Source organism: Pteropus medius, unplaced genomic scaffold (assembly GCF_902729225.1).
Source record: "Pteropus medius unplaced genomic scaffold, Ma_sr-lr_union100, whole genome shotgun sequence".
NCBI classification, from domain to species: Eukaryota; Metazoa; Chordata; class Mammalia; order Chiroptera; family Pteropodidae; genus Pteropus; species Pteropus medius.
Genome location: NW_024342467.1, coordinates 8981466 through 8998722, shown reverse-complemented (window position 1 = coordinate 8998722; position 17257 = coordinate 8981466). Strand labels below are relative to the sequence as shown.

At 36.0% G+C, this 17257-nt stretch overlaps 1 protein-coding gene across 1 annotated transcript in view; it reads left to right on the top strand.

Moving 5' to 3' along the window:
* The window catches only part of MACC1 (MET transcriptional regulator MACC1), a 67063-nt gene extending 57893 nt beyond the window's left edge, over nucleotides 1-9170 (top strand). The window contains exon 5 of the mRNA XM_039862498.1: nucleotides 8930-9170. Coding sequence (XP_039718432.1) covers nucleotides 8930-9142 — 213 coding nt within the window. The 3' untranslated portion in view covers nucleotides 9143-9170. The remainder of the gene's footprint in view (nucleotides 1-8929) is intronic.
* Nucleotides 9171-17257: the final 8087 nt, after the last annotated feature.

The following is a 17257-nucleotide window of genomic DNA, read 5'->3' as shown; positions in this document are numbered from 1 at the left end:
CAGATTTTTCTTGAGTACTTTGGCCCATTTCTTACTCTTTTATAAAATGAAAGAAAACCTCTCTCTAGAGACTTCTCAGAACATCACTTTTTAAATTAACCGTCCCCCTAAATTAAATTTTAAGAAATGTTACTCAACTTTTCTAATGACATTGCAATTCCTACATAAAACCCAAACTGTAAAACTAGAAATACGATTATAAGTAAAACATGTTTCACAGAGTATTTCTTTTGAAAAAAAAAAAAATACACTTATGCTATACAAAGATATTTAATTATTGCCAAGGTTTTCTTATGAAAGTCAGTAAAATTTCATTGGCATTTTTCTGAAGATATTTAGAGCTTTAATTAAAAAAAAATATGAATTAATAAAATATTAGAAAAATAGCCCATCTTTAAAAAGAGTTGGATTTTATAAGGGATGTTGCTCAGGATTTCAGGGATAAGATATTCAAAGGCCTAAATTAGGTCGTCTTCATTTAGCCCTCTGGAGATTATGACCATATGTGACAATAATTTCTCTCTTCTCTCAACACCCTGCCTAACAATGAAGAGTATGATCTTTCCATCTTATTCAGTGTGAACACTAGAGGTTCACTTCCCCCTCTAAGTTTCCATTTCTTAGCATTGGAGCAGTAGGAGCTACAAAAAACACAAATAGAATGAAAAATATGATTTTTTTTTTCATTTGGCCTGGGAATTGAGATAGACTTAATATTTGAATTATTATATTTTAAAGAAGTATATGATTAGATGCTTTAAAAAAGTGAAAATAACTAACAATGTGAATGATAATCATTCAGTTTGTCATGTGTTTACTGAGAGCCAGCTAATCATTATGAACATTTTCTTTGCAATGTCTCATTTACTTCCACAAACTTTTTATCATCCATTTTTACAGGAATGCAAACTAAGAATGAATGAATTTGTGTAGGTTATCTAGAGTAGGCATTGGCACTCAGAGAATTAGAATTGAAATTCAGGTATTTTATACATAGTCCTATCCATTGTGTGCTACTGATGATAAGTCCTTTTAGAATTAACTAAATAAAAATGATTAAAGTGGGAAGAAGCCAAAAAGGAACACATCCTAGTCCAGAAGGATGGGAAGCATGTGAATAATTTGAGAGGACTAGGAGATTTCAGTGCTTTCGGATACCAGTGACAAAGACACCACTAAGGGCAATACATGGGCTAGAGGGTAGAATTAATCCTAATAATTATTGGGATGTGTGGTCAGATATATATTTTTTGATGTTGATGAAAGAGTTCTCAGGAGGTTGCCAGAGCAGAAGTTAAGATTCCTGGTCTGGATTCCGGTTCCAGCTCTACCGTCTATTAGTTCTAGACTTTGGGCAAGTTACTTGACTTTTCTAGGAATCATTTTTTTTTTTTAAATGAGGCAAATAATACTCTTACTTATTGAATGTTTGAAAGATTAAATGAGATAATATGTGTAAAATAGTTGAGACTATTCTTTGCACACTGTAATAGCTAAATAAATACATGTTATCTTCTTTTGACTAAGAGAAAGAGATGAGTTTGGCAACTGTGTGACACTGAGTGCTTTTGGAAAAGAGAACAAGGTAATGTATAGTAGTTTTTAGTATAATGGCTGAGGGTAACAATAGAAAGAAAAAGTCAGCAGTGATTTCAGAGTTTTTGAAAAAACTGGCAGAATGATAATGCATGGGAAAAAATGAGAAAAAGTCTTGGCTGATCAGCTTTTCTTACTAGCTTAACAACATTTCATTTTCCCTGGAGAGTATCTCTTGCAAAAGGTAAAAGGAATGTCCTTGGACCCTTATGGTTTTCTGGCTCACGTGGCACCTTCTGGATTCAACTCACAGGGACGTGGCATTGTCCAGTTTGGTATCTGGAACTAGTTCAGTTCTGGCCTTGGTACTTAAATCTATAGTTTGCTGTTCTCTTACAGTAAGAAATGCATTTGCAATTTCTTTAAAAAGGAATAAGTATTACGTGGAAATTTATCTACCAGTGGTAAAGTGTATAGAATAATCATTCAAAATCTTTGTTGTTTATACTAGAGATTTGGCACAGTGACATATTTAGATTACCATTGTCTAGTTTTTGCAATACTTTAAGGCTGTTGCTACAGTCTTTAGTTCCAAAAAGATAATCCATTTTTTGAAATGGTGGAATAAAGAAATCAAATCACAGTAAAATTCGTGGGGTGACACATTATATTCCTATAATCTTTGATTTAATTCTATTATTATATGTCTCATTAGCACTCTGAAAATCAAATAGAAATTATCACATTAGGTTAACTATTATAAAGCTATTTTAAAATAGATTTAGAGACACTAATATTTGATATAGATTTTCTTTATCAAGTTTTATTATTAGGGATCACAAACAATAAGGAATTTCAGGAAACCAAAATCCAGCTAAATATAGACCTGAATCAGTATGTATGGAAATAGCTTAAAATTGAGATAGATTTGTGGCATTACCTTAGTGATATGTCCCTAGATTTATAGCCAGGAGACCTGGATTCTTTTTCTAGATGTTTGACTGTAGTTTTGTTATTTAACTTCACTTCAGGTACAAATTGCAATTAACATTAATCAAGCATCTAGTATGTGCCAGGGCCCTTCCTACCTATTTACTTGTAGTAAACTCAGCAGTGCTTTTATGGCACTAGGTACACCTCCCCTCCACGCCCCGCCCCGCTATTTTACAGAACGAAAAAACAGGTACTCAAGGACATTTCATAACTTTCCCAAGATTCTGGAGCTGGTAAGAAAGAGCCTAGATTCAAACCCATGATGTGGTTCTCTAATTCCAAAGCGCTTACCACTATATTTTCCCTCATTTACTTCCATATTTACATTGAAAGATTGGATTGGAGAAGGCTAATTTCTTTAAACTTTGATGTGCGGATGTCTCTACTAACATATGGCTGTAACGGGAGCTGAGGGTTGGATGATAAGGAGGCAGTATGGAATCCTAACTTTTTGGAATTTGTGAGAATGGTTTGACCAGCAGGTTTTCTTATGATGTTAGACTGTTTTGAGCAGATGTACAAGCAAGAAACAGGTCCTCTATCTTTCTCAGGCTTAATCCCTGATGTTCCAAGTGCTTGATTATACAGAACGAACAGAGCTGGCTGTCTCTAAAGAGTCTTTCCCAAGAGAATCTCATCTCAGGTGTCAACCAAGTACCATCTCCCTTCTGAGGAAATAGGGACCCCTAATATGTTCTCTTCTAAAGATACTGGCTACCTCATCTTCAACAACAAGTATGTGCTTACCAATTACAGGTGATAGAAGGCCCACCTGGATATTCTAGATATCTGAAGATAGAATACATGTAATAATCATTAATTAGACAAATTTACCTTAATATTTCTGTACCTAATTGCACTTAAAATAAAACATTGCTTCTATAGTTTTATGAAGAAAGTAGGTGGATTATTAATTCTTTAATGTGGCAGAATCTAATTATCCAAAGGTAGTTAAAACCAATTGCATTCTTTATGCAACTCACATTTTACAAGCTAAAAAAAGACGTAGATAGTATGTTCATATCTAAGTTGCTTTTATTCGTGTTGCATTTCATTATCTAGTGCATTATCTAAAGTCTTATTGGCTTCTGGGAATAAGCACTCTAAATTTGGAAAACTTTATTTTTTTTAATCTCTGTTTCTGTTCCACTTTTGTCATTCCATTTATTACTTTTTTCATTGCTCCTTTACTTTTGCCTTCATCCTCTAATACCTAGAAGATAACCCAAAGTAAGACATATGCCACACGAATGCTGAGACATTGGAAAACCACTCAACTTTAATCGATTAAATGCTTACTGATGCTTCTGCCCTTTGTATAGAGATCAAAGCACATAGGTGAGAAATGAACAACTCTGTTCTACCAGCCTCGTGCTTCTTGTTCAAAGACAAACTCATAACACCATGAAGTTAACATTAAAAATCCAAGAGTAGAGGGATAAGAATGATGCCTATGTGTCCAATATTTGTGATAGAGATGAGACGGCTGAGAGAATTTATTTTGTGGTTAAGAATAATTCAAAAAAAGCAAACCTTCATGCTTTCCTTTGATTTGTCAAAGCATTAGTGCAGAGTTGCTGCTTATCTTCTCCTAAATCATAACATTGAGCAAGAGCAGAAGAACTATTTTCAAACCACTGAATATAGATATGAGATAACATAAACCTGGAAAAGATGTTGGCAGTCCACGACTCATTTCCAGCTTTTGGAGGACTTATCTTAGGTCATCCTGGAAAGAAAGTTGTTTATTCTACTCATTTTATTCATTCAGTCATTTCCAGAGAAAATGATTTCATTTTCCTTTTAATTTACCACACAGTGTAGAATCCTTAATGTGTATGTATTTTTGCACATAATTTTATAAAGTCTATAGTTAATCAATGTATGTAAGTTACCTCTTTTGTCTTGGCCTTTGATAATATATGTTCACTTGCTGAATAAGAAAACTAGACTAACATAAGATAATAAGAAATGCCAAGAAATAAAAATGTGAGTATTTAAGGACTTGAGTTGAAATGTCATATCTATACCACAGAGGAAAACAACTGATTAGACTATTTATTGCATTGATGAAAGCTGGACTTTTTATCAGATGTTGTTAAGGCTAATCTCGATACAGAAAAAGTTATATTGACCATAATCTGGCAGAGATTGGTTTATTAAAGGAAAATCTAGTTCCCCAAATTTAACATTTTAATCAGTATATCAAATATGTAACTTTAACATATGCCTTTGATTCCATTCCTTTTCAATTTTTCTTGATACTTGCCTCCTTAGTTATGTACCCCAACTCCATAATAATTTTAATATTTACCTGTATTTATGTTCACTGCCTAAAGGAATTTAACTTTTCTTCATGAGTGTTTTATATAGGCTACCGCTTTAATTTCAAAAACCCTATATTCTCCATCTAGCAAAGTTAGGATTTAAAACAAACTCTCCTTTCCATCATAGAATATTACCTTTTACATTTATTTTAGTATATTTTTGCTTTTAAAAAATATTTTTATTTTTCACTGCTGCTTCTAGCTTTGTCTCTCTTCCTTTAATTTTCAAATTTCAGATGTGATCCATTTGTTCTTAAGCTTCCATTTTCTTGGCACCTGCTTGGACCTGCAGTCTGTCCTCCACCACGCTCTTTAAACTGCTTTCTCCAAGGTTTCAGGCCTACTAATTGCCAAAATTCTGTCTTTTTTCAGTTTTCCTTCATGTTTCCACACTACTTGATATTAGAGGTAGCAGGGGAGGCGACAGAAAATGGATGTTCTCAGTGAGTGGCATGTTGGTAGATGTTTGACATCTAATGCTTCAATTATAGCTTTTGCCAATTTCCATGGTGTAAATACTCCCAACAGGGATGATTTTAACCTCCCTATATGATGTCACTGAATGTGGATTGAGAGGCCGTGTGAATAGTCGGCTCTGTGGAACTGGCTCCAGGAAACCACTGCAGTATCTTTTGGCTATTAGGCCTTGGCTTTTGCAACGTGAAGCACTTTGTTTCATTTTCTATCACTCTGACTCCAGTTTCTCTTCATTTATTGCTTCTATTTCTTACTTGTGGCCCTTAATTGTGGACTTAATTAAAAGTTAGATTTTACTTCCTTTTATTCTTGTTTCTGGCATTTTACTTTACTCTCATGCTTTTCATCATTCCTTTATCATGAGTGATGCTAAACTCTTGACTACAACCCGGAGATCATCTTCCCGGTCCAGTTTCTTATCACATAGCCTCTCTTTTACTTCACTTTCAGTAGGGCTAAAACTAGACTTCTTATTATGCCCTCAAAGTGAGTGCAAAAAGTACTCACTTTCATACTATATTCCAGACACTATATGATGTGTTTTGGACTCAAGACTTGTAAGTTTGTACCATACTTTATTGATTAAAAAATCCAAAGTTCAGACAATTTGATTAATTTACTCAAATTAACCCATTCAATAGGCAGTGGAACAGACGTGAAGCCAGGTTTTAGTACTGACACCGAAACCTATCTTTCTTTCTATGACACCATGGTGCTTCTTAGTTAATGGAAGTATCATTTTTATCTCATGCTGAATTAAAATATGCAAGTAATTTTTGCATTTTTTCTTAACTGTTAGTCATTACCAAGTCCTGTCTATCCATACATTGTGCCATTGTTTATGCAAGGATCTCTCTCCCTTCTGTACTATAAATTTCTAAAAGCTAGAATCATATTAATAATTTTATCACTTTATGTAACAAAATAAGTACTCAATAATTCTTGGTTTAATAAGTGAAATAATTATTGAATGAATAAAAATGTATTTCAAATATTTCTATTGTATTTGTACAACAATAGTGCTTTTCTGTCATCTGTGTTGAGAGCAACCAGTGATATATATAGCAAAACAATTTTGCACTGAAGAAATTTTCAGGTTTAGTTTGCTGCACAGAGAAAACAATAGGATGCCAAGTGTACTGATATTTGAATACAAATCACGAAGTCTAACGTTACCCTAATGTTCTCAGCCTGTTGCTATTGTATCCATTTCTAGGCAGCTTATGGTTTATACTCCAGGGACTCTCCAGTGAGTTTAGGGCAGTATCCCTCCCTGAATTTCTGAGTAATTCAAAGGACTACTGGGAATTCTTTTCACACTTTCAGAAGTCCTAATTAGAGTCCAGAACTCAGCAATTTCTCCAAATTTCTCTGAATTGCAAGAGCTGGTCATCCTGCTCTGCTCTCAGTACAAATTGCCAAACGTGAGGGGATAATGTTGCCGTCTGCGAAAGTGGGTAGGTGTATATCATCGGACTTCTGAATCCAGTTTTCAACTCCTGCATCACCTGCTCAGTACAGCACTGGGGGGCTGCTTCATGACTGAGTATGCCTCAGGCTTTTCTATACATAGCAATCCATGTGCTGATGTGTGGTGCAGAGCTTTTCTACCCAGGAAAGTCGGTGAGGCCATTCAGCTGCCTCTGACTTTAAAGTCCTAATCTGTGGAGTTGTGAACAACCCCAAAATTACCCATTTGAGATTCTTAAGAGACATCTGTTTTTTGTGATCGTATGCTATCACCTTTGTCCTGAAATGCCTTCAGTCGCTATTTATCATAAAATATTCTCAAATACATCTTTTATCAGACTCAATCACTCAGGGATTTAGAATAAAGTCTTAGATGCCTTTAGCTATACACACCATTATTTTAAACACTACATGACAAACTGAAAAATAATGTACCAGTTAGTTGAGCATCAGGGAAAATTGAGTGTATGCAACATAGAATACAGGTCTCAAAGTTTTTACAGAGGGTTACTCTCTGTAATAGAAAATAACCCATTTGTTTAGTGCTTCTTTGCATCTGAGAAGTAACAGGCAAAATTGAGTCTGGCACAAAAGTCCATTAATATGCCTCAATTCATCTTCCATTGCTGAGCTATTAGTGGCACCCTGCACCTTTAGGAGGTTTGGTTTCAATGTGAGTATTCAGAAAAATAGAAAAATAGATGAGAGAACACACCTCATTCATATTCTATTGATGGTAGAAGACATAATTATTTATGAATCACGTTGTTGAGGGTAAAGCTTATATACAAAAATCTGGGATGATTTCTATTGCTGCATCTTGACCACCTTGATATGGTATAATTTTGATAATTGTCTTCCCTTCTCTACCTTGCATAATCAAGCTTTGTCAAGAGGGGTGAAGATATGGGTGTTCGTGACACCCAAGGAATACCAATTTGGACAAATAACATCAAATTATCTTTTGAGCCTGATGCCTAGCCTTTTATACAGATTGAATTGAAACATAATGAAACTCCTTACTTAGGTCTTTCATTCTCTTAACTTAAATTGTAGAGTATATGGGGATGTCAGAGAAGAGTGAAAAATTATATCCCAAAGCCTTACTTCATGTGATATCACTGTTAATGGAGACCCTATTTTAAGAAGGCTACTCTGCGCAATATTTAGCACAGTCTGTTTCTCCATTTGCAAGTGATAAAATTACAAATGAATTAGTTTAGTGAGCCCAAAGAAGTAGTAAGTAATAAAGTTTATATTCCAAATATTCCAACTGTAACTGCATGGTTCATTTTGTTGTTTTCCTAGAGAAAATTCATTTTAAGTTTTTTTGTGGTTGTGTGTGTATGTGGTGTATTCTACAGTTTGTCTTATTTGGTCAGCCTTTGTCTCTATTCACTTCCAGCCTGGTTGCCTTGGTTACCATTACATACACGCTCGTACATGATGATCCTCTTTGATGTACACTTATTTCTATGGAAACAGTGATGTCATCAGTATGGGTGGATGCTTAGGGAAAGCATAACGAAGTGTTGAATATTGATCTTTCTTTCGGTCAAAAATGTATCATTAAATCACTTTTTTAATTAGAGAACCATATTTTTGTTTTCTTTTTATGACTTAATCATGAAGCTACTTTTTTCCTTATTTATAGACTTGCTCGAATAAGATGACTTAAAGCGTTAAACATGCTTTACAGCTCCTTATGATATATGGTATCATAAAGCTCAACACAGATAGATATAACAATAGAAGAGTTACTACTTTAACTTTAAAAGCCTCTCAGAGAGTGAAAAGTTTATCTCAATAAGATTTTTATCATCAAAAATTATGCAAGGAATTTTATATTCACATCAAGGCAAGGAGCAATGTATATATAGATGGTGGATCAAGAGGGAAAAAATCGCCCTACTTGTAATCATTATTTTTAAAATCTCTTGGTTAGAAACACAGGGATATAACACAGAACTGATAATTATTAAAACATGTTTTCTATGATGTTAAATATGTCAATGTATAATTGATATTCCATTTTCTTCTAAGAGACTTTTAAACCTTTTTTAAAGCCTCCATTTGACTCTCTTTTTACTTTCACACTACTCCAGCCTGTCTTTTTTTCTTTATAGATGATGTGGAAACCTGCCTATGATTTTCTCTACACTTGGGGTGCTCACTACGGAAATAGCTACAGAGATGTGCTCCAAGACCTTCACTCAGCTCTGGACAGAATGAAAAACCCTGTGACCAAACAGTGGCGAGACTTAACTGGAGCTTTAATATTAGTAAATTCTTTAGAGGTTTTGAGAGCAACTGCCTTCTCCACTTCTGAGGAAGTATAGAAATGAAGGGTACTTTTGGAGGGGAGGGAGATAATGTGTGTGTGTGTGTGTGTGTGTGTGTGTGTGTGTGTGTGTGTGTGTGTGTGTGTAAAAGAGAAGACGCTCAGGAAAGTATTACCTATATTTTTCATGTTTGAAAAAATATCTTCCATGTGAAAGCATAGCAGAACACAAAATCCAAGGATGGGTTTTTATAATCAAGTATGTATTTTTGTATATCTTTTAAATGCAAACATTAGGTTTTTTTGTTGTTGAGAAAGGAAAGAACAACTCTTTCAAAGTTACTTTTAATTTATTTTAGTTAAAACAAATGGCTATTAGCATAATAACAACCCATAGATACCCAGATAAACTAGAAGCTCTCCCTGTGAACACTAGTGTTTTACCTGGAGGCAGGTAGGGAAAGAGGAGAAGCAAACATACCTTGTGGACAGGCCAAGGGCTACAGGCTTCCTATATCTAATCTCTGTTTCTCAGTAGAGTTCATTAGAATTATTTCCTATTTCTCATATGAAGAAACTAAGAACTGGAAAGGACTCTCAGGGCTACATAGCTAGTGGAAAGTCAGTTTTCTCACTGAAAAACTTGGTTCTAATTTTTTAAAAACTAGACCACATAGCAGAATAGTAAAAAAATAAAAATGTGTATTAAAAGTTATAGGGAAATGATAGCCGTTTCATTTTAAGTGAAGCTCACTGCTCTTTTCCACCATCTCTTGAAAGAATGCCAAAAAAATATATGACTTATCATCAGAAATCTGTTGTCTGCAGACATAGACTGGAGTTTTCACCACCTTCCTCCAGCATCTTGGGACCTAGTTATTCCTGGACTTTTTTTAAGGATCATAATACATAATTGTTCTTTAACTATTGGGAATTTTTAATAACAAGGGTTATTTAAAAAAAAAAAAAAACTTGATTTATCACTGTTGAATGTAGTAGTCGTAATTACCAAAAACACTGATATCTCTGTGTATGCATGCTTACATGCTCATGGAAAGGTGTGTGTGCACGCATGCGCATGCCAGAGTGTTTTATAAAGCTTTTGGAACACAAAGATTACATAGGAATTTGGGCCAGTATAAAAGATAACTACTGGCAGAGTTCACAAAGAGATGGTCTGTGCTTACTCATGTGTTTAATCCTATGGCCACTTGCCAGTATTTATGTATTTTGGACAGTCTTTCATGTATTGTCATTCAGTCGATAGATGGAATGAGTGTTCCTATTCTGTGGCAGGCACATAGATACTTGAGGTTAATAATGGGGAAAAACCAGCATGATCCCTGACTCCAATATTGCTATTATAGATGCAGATAATAACAAAAGGTTATACAGTTAAATGTAAAATGGCATCTGTAATAACAGCTGCAGTAGAGAAGATGCCAAGAGACATAGATATGGAGGAGCATCATCATCTGAATCGGGGGATAAGGTAAGATTTCCCTGGGAGAGAAATGTGAGCCTGAAGGAGGATCAGGCATTGCTTCCAGCCTGGAGAGGATGGAAGCCATAGTTCCTTGATGCACTGAAGCCCTCAGGAAGGAGAGGGGCTCAAGCGATGCAGGGAATGGGGTGCAGGGCCTGAAAGGGAGCGAGTGAAGGAAAGACACACCTCGAGGCTAACCTGGATGAGCTGAATAAGGATTTTATTTAGGGGTTCTGAATAAAACATGTCCATTTGGCTAAAAAGTAAAAGCAGAATCTTTTTAGAGCTTTTAATACACCCACCCTGGGGTATTTGGTATGCTGGCAAAGGTAACTCAAATTAGGATTTAAGAACAATCTTTATGGCTTTCGATATTTATATTTGATGATAAGAGAACACAGCCTGCCCAAGGAGTTATGTACACACATTCAAGGACAGAATTTATTATTGTTGAAAATAAACTTGGGGGGGGGACAATTTGTAAGTTCAGGACACAACCATTTTAGTGGTAATTTTGCTTTCTTTAGAACATTCTTGGAATCTTATTAACATGTCAGAAAACTGGAGAATTTCGGGAAGAAATAGTATGGAGTTAGTAACTGGGTTTCTCCAGGTTCCCAGATCTAAGGAGACAGAGGTCTTGTTAGCTGATTAGGGTAGTAAGATTAAATCACCTCGAGTTTACATTGCATTATGTATAGCGATTGTGGCTAGGAAGTTTAAGAAGAGTTTTTAAAAAAATGAAAAACATGATCTCTGTAATTTAAGGATGAAGCAACAGTTTATTAATACACATGAAGATATTTTATAATCTTGTAATAAATCCTTTCAGAGGAATTTTAAACCCATGTCCAAACATTCTGTTCTTATACATATATTCTAACATTTTATAAATCATTTCTACTTTTCTGAATTTCATATTTTTCTTTCCATAATGAATTTTCATAATCGGAAAAGGTTAACTCAGTAATAATGAATTGCCTTGAATATTTGGCAGCAAATCAAGGGAATTAATAAGGCACTTAAATCTCATCATTGACATCATTAAAAGCATCAAAAACCATTAATCTAAAACTTCTTTAAGCAGACAAAATGCATAGACGGTTCTTTCAGTTCCTCGGGCTTTTCTTCTAACAATGCATTAATTCAGTGCTCAGCTTGCAACAGTTTTTCTGTGTAAGCCACAAATATGAAGGCCAATTAAGGAGGCACATGCAATAGTGTGTCATTACCTGTTCATATCAATAATGGATACAGCATACTTTTATGTTCTGTAATGTAGAAAATACCATATGAAGTTTTGAACTTAGGGATGACTAGGTTTCTGGAAGGAGCAGAATGCAGTACGTTAATGGATGGTGTTCGTCTAAGAAATGTTGGTGCTAGGAAACAGCTTTGAATATGAGATATGAAACTACAACAGGGAAAATACACATGAAATCATACAATTCTATAATTGGAAATTTCAAAACTTGAATTTTTATGCTGTGTTACTATAAATTATATTTTCTGTGATTTTTTTTTAATGCCTGAGGAATATTCGAAGCAATGCAAAAGAAAAGGAGAAGAATGAAAAATAATATCAAAAAGGAGAAGAATGAAAAATAATGTCACTGGAGGTTTTTCTAATCAAAATAGATGTCTTTTCTTCTTACACGTACAAAGTCTTCTCCGCTTTTCTATGTGAAGTTTCCTCCCATGAGCTGCTATATAGCATAGTAGGTGCCAAAGATGATGCCGTTATGCTAGGTGAGGTTAACCCAAAAACATTCTTCAGAATAAAATAATCACCTGAGGGGCTTGCTGGGACACAGACTGCTGGCCCTGCCCCCAGAATTTCTGATTCAGCAGATCTGGAGGGGTGCCTGAGGATTTGCATTTTTGATAAGTTCCCAGGTGATACAGATGCCGCTGGTCCAGGGACCCCAATTTGAGAACCACTGCATTAGTTTCCTTTACTTCTAGAGAAATAAGAGAATCTTTGTTACACCAGAAAAACATACTTTTAGATAATGAAATTTTGTCATTCCATCAGAGAAATTGTTTTTAAATTGTAAAAAAACCTCCAAATCACTTTGTATAATAGATCCATTTATTTACAAATGGATCATTCTTCAAAATGAATTATTAAGAGCCTGAAAAGCTATTTTGATTATAAAACTAATTAAAATAATTAAGATCTGTGTCTCATTTGCAATGTAAACATGTTTGAATAAAAATAGACTAATAATTTGAGACATTTATTCAGTGTGTAAAGATTATTTTGCAAATATATGTAATGATGTACTTGTTTTTGTAAAATATCTTTGGAGAAAGTTTTGCTTTTACTGGCCCGTCACTTGTTAAACTTCTCGTTGAATTAATTTTTTCCCATTGAAAAAAATGTGATCAATAGAACTATCTATATGCCTCACTTTCATGGTAGAATTGCAAAGCGATTTGTTAATAAGGTAGCCAGATGTTCTCTTTTCAGTGAGTAAATCTACATTTAAAGGAATGGTGACTATGGGAAAGTGTGATGAGCTGATCAACCTTGCTTTAACATTAATGTATCATATCTCATCCTCTGCCATAATTCTCTTCTTAATAATTCTGTGGGTGACTAGGAGGACCTACGACCACTTTTTTCCTGTTTTTAGAGATATATGAGACTGTCCTTTTGTGTTTGGGAGATTTTAAATGTTCCTAATATTTAAATCTACACATACACCCTTGGAATGTACTGAGACATTTAATACAGTCATATAAATATGATTAGTAGTTGAAAACCAAAACTTATTTATGATGAAATAACTGAATAACTGATTTTACTTAAACTGGTTCTACCAAGCTCAGTCTTTTAAGCAGAATTCGAGACTGGCAAGTTCGGGGTAATGTTGACCTTACACATATTAGGTTAAATGGCATAATACAGTTGGCTAACACACTACTTAGGATAGTAGAAAGGTCTATTCTATGGAAGGAAAATATACTCTTTCACTCCCAGGAAATATGTACTCGATGCTCACCGAGTCCCCTTACATCATGGTGGAAAGTAAGGGAAGCGTGATGGGGAGAATTCGATTCAGGTCTAATGAAAAAAGATTAAGTGGGAATGGAAACTTTGTCTTCCTCTCTTTGTGCTGGTCTTTTTAAAAATGGAAAATATCTTTTATTCTTTCTCCTTATCTCATCAATAATAAGATGCAAATTAACTGTGCTTGGTTTTCTCCAGGATTGATTTAATGCGACTTAAGACTGCTCTTTAAAACTACTAAGAAACTTCAGCTAGAACAAACGCAGCAACCCTATGTTGAGATTGTCATTTAGCAGCCTTTTGGGTACTGGTGTCCGAAAACCTACCTCAAACTGGCTTAAGCACAAAGAATTTATTGTCTCGTGACTGAAAACTACAGGAGTAGTTTCAGGCATTCCGGGATTCAGGGCTTGAAGGGCGTAATCAAATTGCTTGTTTGTTTTTTCCCTTTCTCTGCCTTTGAATATATTAGTTTCATCCTTGGGACTCAGCTCGTTGGGGGGTGGGAGCAGCTGCCTGGCCTACAGCTCAGCTTCCCTGGGTTCTCTTTCCTTCCCTTCTCCAAACCGCAGCCAGGTGTGAGTGTACTCTGTGGTGAGCATCACTTCTGCGGTTTTTCCACAACAGTGAGGTCGTAGGCTTGGACTCGGAGAGACCAGCTTGGGTACCAGTGATGGAGAAATGCAGACTCTAGTTGTCCCTGCTCTTCCCCAGTTCATGTCCATCTTTTCTTTCACTTAGCTTGACCTGTGTATGACGTCAGGCTCAGCACCAAAGACAGAAGAGCCAGGCAAGACTTTGACCAGCTTTCACAAATTTATCTGGTCAAATCACTGTAATACATCTTTTATTGTACATCGTTGGTGGTGCTTCAGCTCTTCTGAGTGAACTTTGATTGACAGGGCAAGAGAGTATTTCTTGATAACTCCATAAAAATAGTCCCTCTGATTAGACCAATTAAGTTTTGGGCTCATCCCTCAGCCAATCACTGAGGGCTGGTCCTTTGATTGGCCAGACTTGGTTCACACGCTCCTTCCTTGACACTCCATCCAGACCATCAGGTTTGAGAGTCATTCATTGATCACCAGGTGAAATCTGTAAATGGGAAGAGATGGCTGTTGGGGAGGCCACTAAAATATGAGTGAGATTAACCTCAGCACTATTTTCTGTAGCAGGAAACCATTATCCTTCAAGTGTAGTTCAAGAAGCTAGTCCTATGGAAGTCCTTATGATACTGGGCAATGGGCCTGCTTCTATAAACTTCTGCACTAAATCCAACGCTAAGTAAATGGAACTTCACCGGCAATATCTACCCTCTATATCCCATTAATAAATTGCTGATAACATGATAGGGCCACTTAAAACCCTATCAAGACTATGGGTTCACCTGGCCCAAAAGGCCCAGGGGTAGATTTCCTTAACTGCTCACTCTCAAGCAGGACTCATAACGTAGTTGATGTACCTCACCTGCTGCCAGAAAGAAACTGACTGGGACAGAAGGATAGAGGAAATGTTTCCAGAACGACTGACTGAGAAAATTGTAGTTGGGATCGCATGGCATGACCTGCCAGAAAAAGCAGCATGCCGACTCCTTTGAACATTCTCTGAATGAAATTACGAAAGCAAGTCTAAGGTCAGTGGTATTTCTATCTTTCTTAGCCATCTGACTTTTCATTGGAAACTTTGTTATCTCCTCTTTTGAATTAGTAACCTTTAACTATTGCCCAAGGGGAAAGTCGAACAGCAATATGAGCAAAGTGAATTAAATGGTTCAAAGACATCAATGAAAAATAGAGAAAAATGAAAGGTGGTGTGCGTGAGACTGTTTTATATACTTAACAGCTTTCTTAAGATATAATTCACATATCATACGATTCACCTGGTCCGTTTTTATAAGAACCCATAAACATTTTCTTTCTTAAAACATAGTTCCTGTTTAATATGTGTTCAATTATATTTACAATTCATTCTTTGTGGAGAAATGCTCTCCAGGAGGGCATTTTTCAGGGTTGAGTGGAATACCGTGGGTTGTGGTGAAATAAAAGATTAGCGATCGAGGTTATTCGTGAGAAGATGAGAGAGCACTTGATGTTACATTCCAAAAGCTATTTTCAAGAGGTTTTGCTGGTAGTTTAGAAAAGAAAAAGAAATCCTTTCACACTCTTAGAGAACTTTTGTATATTTTCCCATTTTGATTGCTGAGATTACTGTGCACTTGGGAGTAAGAGTCCAATTTCTGATATGAGAGCTGCAAACCTACTAAAAGTAATTAATCCACCAGCCATGGGTTCCTGCCTCGAGCAGCGTTCTAAATCTGTCCTTAGTGAGAGCTCTGTATTGACCACTTAGTATATTCTGTTAGCTACTAGAAAACTGTACTAATCTGCTAGTGTTATCATGACAAAGTACTACAGACTGGGTGGCTTAAACAACAGAAATTTATTTCTTTACAAGTCCGGGATCAGAGTTTTGTCAGCGTGGTTCCTTCTGCGGGCCATGAGGAGAGGCTCTGTCCCAGCGTCTCTCCTGGCTTGGACATTGTTGTCTTTTCCCTGTGTCTTCACGTTGTTACCTCAGTGCATGTGTCTGCGTTCCAGGCTCTTCTTAAGGGCAGCAGTTATTGGGTTAAGGCCCACCCTGGTGACCTCATGTTAACTTCCCTTTGAAAAATCCTATCTCCACATTCCTAGCTTCTGGGGGTACGGCCTTCCACATGAATTTTATAGGGGGACATAATTAATAAAAATGATTTGATCAATTTTTGTTTTTTATTTACCGAAATCAACTACTTTATTCAAACGTATTTTAAACAATCCTCCAGTGAGCCTTTTAAAGTTTTACTTCCTGTTTCTCTATCAAGGCAAATCATACGTTCTTGAGAAGTGATGGGTGTTTCAGAGCCACAAAATGAGCAGAATTGTAGAGAGATGACTGACTTAGACAGCTGAGACTCTTTCATTGCCATTTTACTACAGGCAAGATATATCATCAAACTCTGCTTATGAGAACTAATGAAAACTATTGGTGTAGATAAGATATACTTGTAGATACTTTCCCTTGGGTTTTCTTTCTTGTCACTATAGGACCTCAGTGCTGCAGACAAAGAACGCTTTTTTGACGGGTGGGAAACTGTGAAGACAGTCTAAGAACAGACTGAATATCCTAGGTGGGGTGGGGACTGTGATATGAGTCTGGACCTTTTTATTTATTTAGTTAGTTTAGTTAGTTAGTTAGTTAGTTAGTTAGTTAGTGAATGCTGACATGCCTGGGATGATCACCTGTTATAGAGCAGATCAAAATGATGTCTTGGATCACCCAGAAAGCACACTAAGCAAATCTGAGAAATTTGTCTTGAAGAGTATGGTAGGTGGGGGAGAAAGACAGGATATGCTGGACTCTGTGGGCCGAGAAGATCATCCAGAACAGGGATGTGAGAGAAGAGGCAAGAAGTCTTCAATTGGGAACTGCCATCAGTTTTCCCCAGTTGTCATTTTTTTACGGTCTTTTCAGTGCAATTAGGGTAAACAACCTTTCCTTGTTTGCCGGGACTGAGGGGTTTCCTGAGACTTGGGAATTTCATTGCTGAAACCAGGAAAGTCCCAGGCAAACTGGGACAGTTGGTCACTCCAGGTACAAAACAGTAAAAGCCACTGTTAAAAATAAAAGTAGCA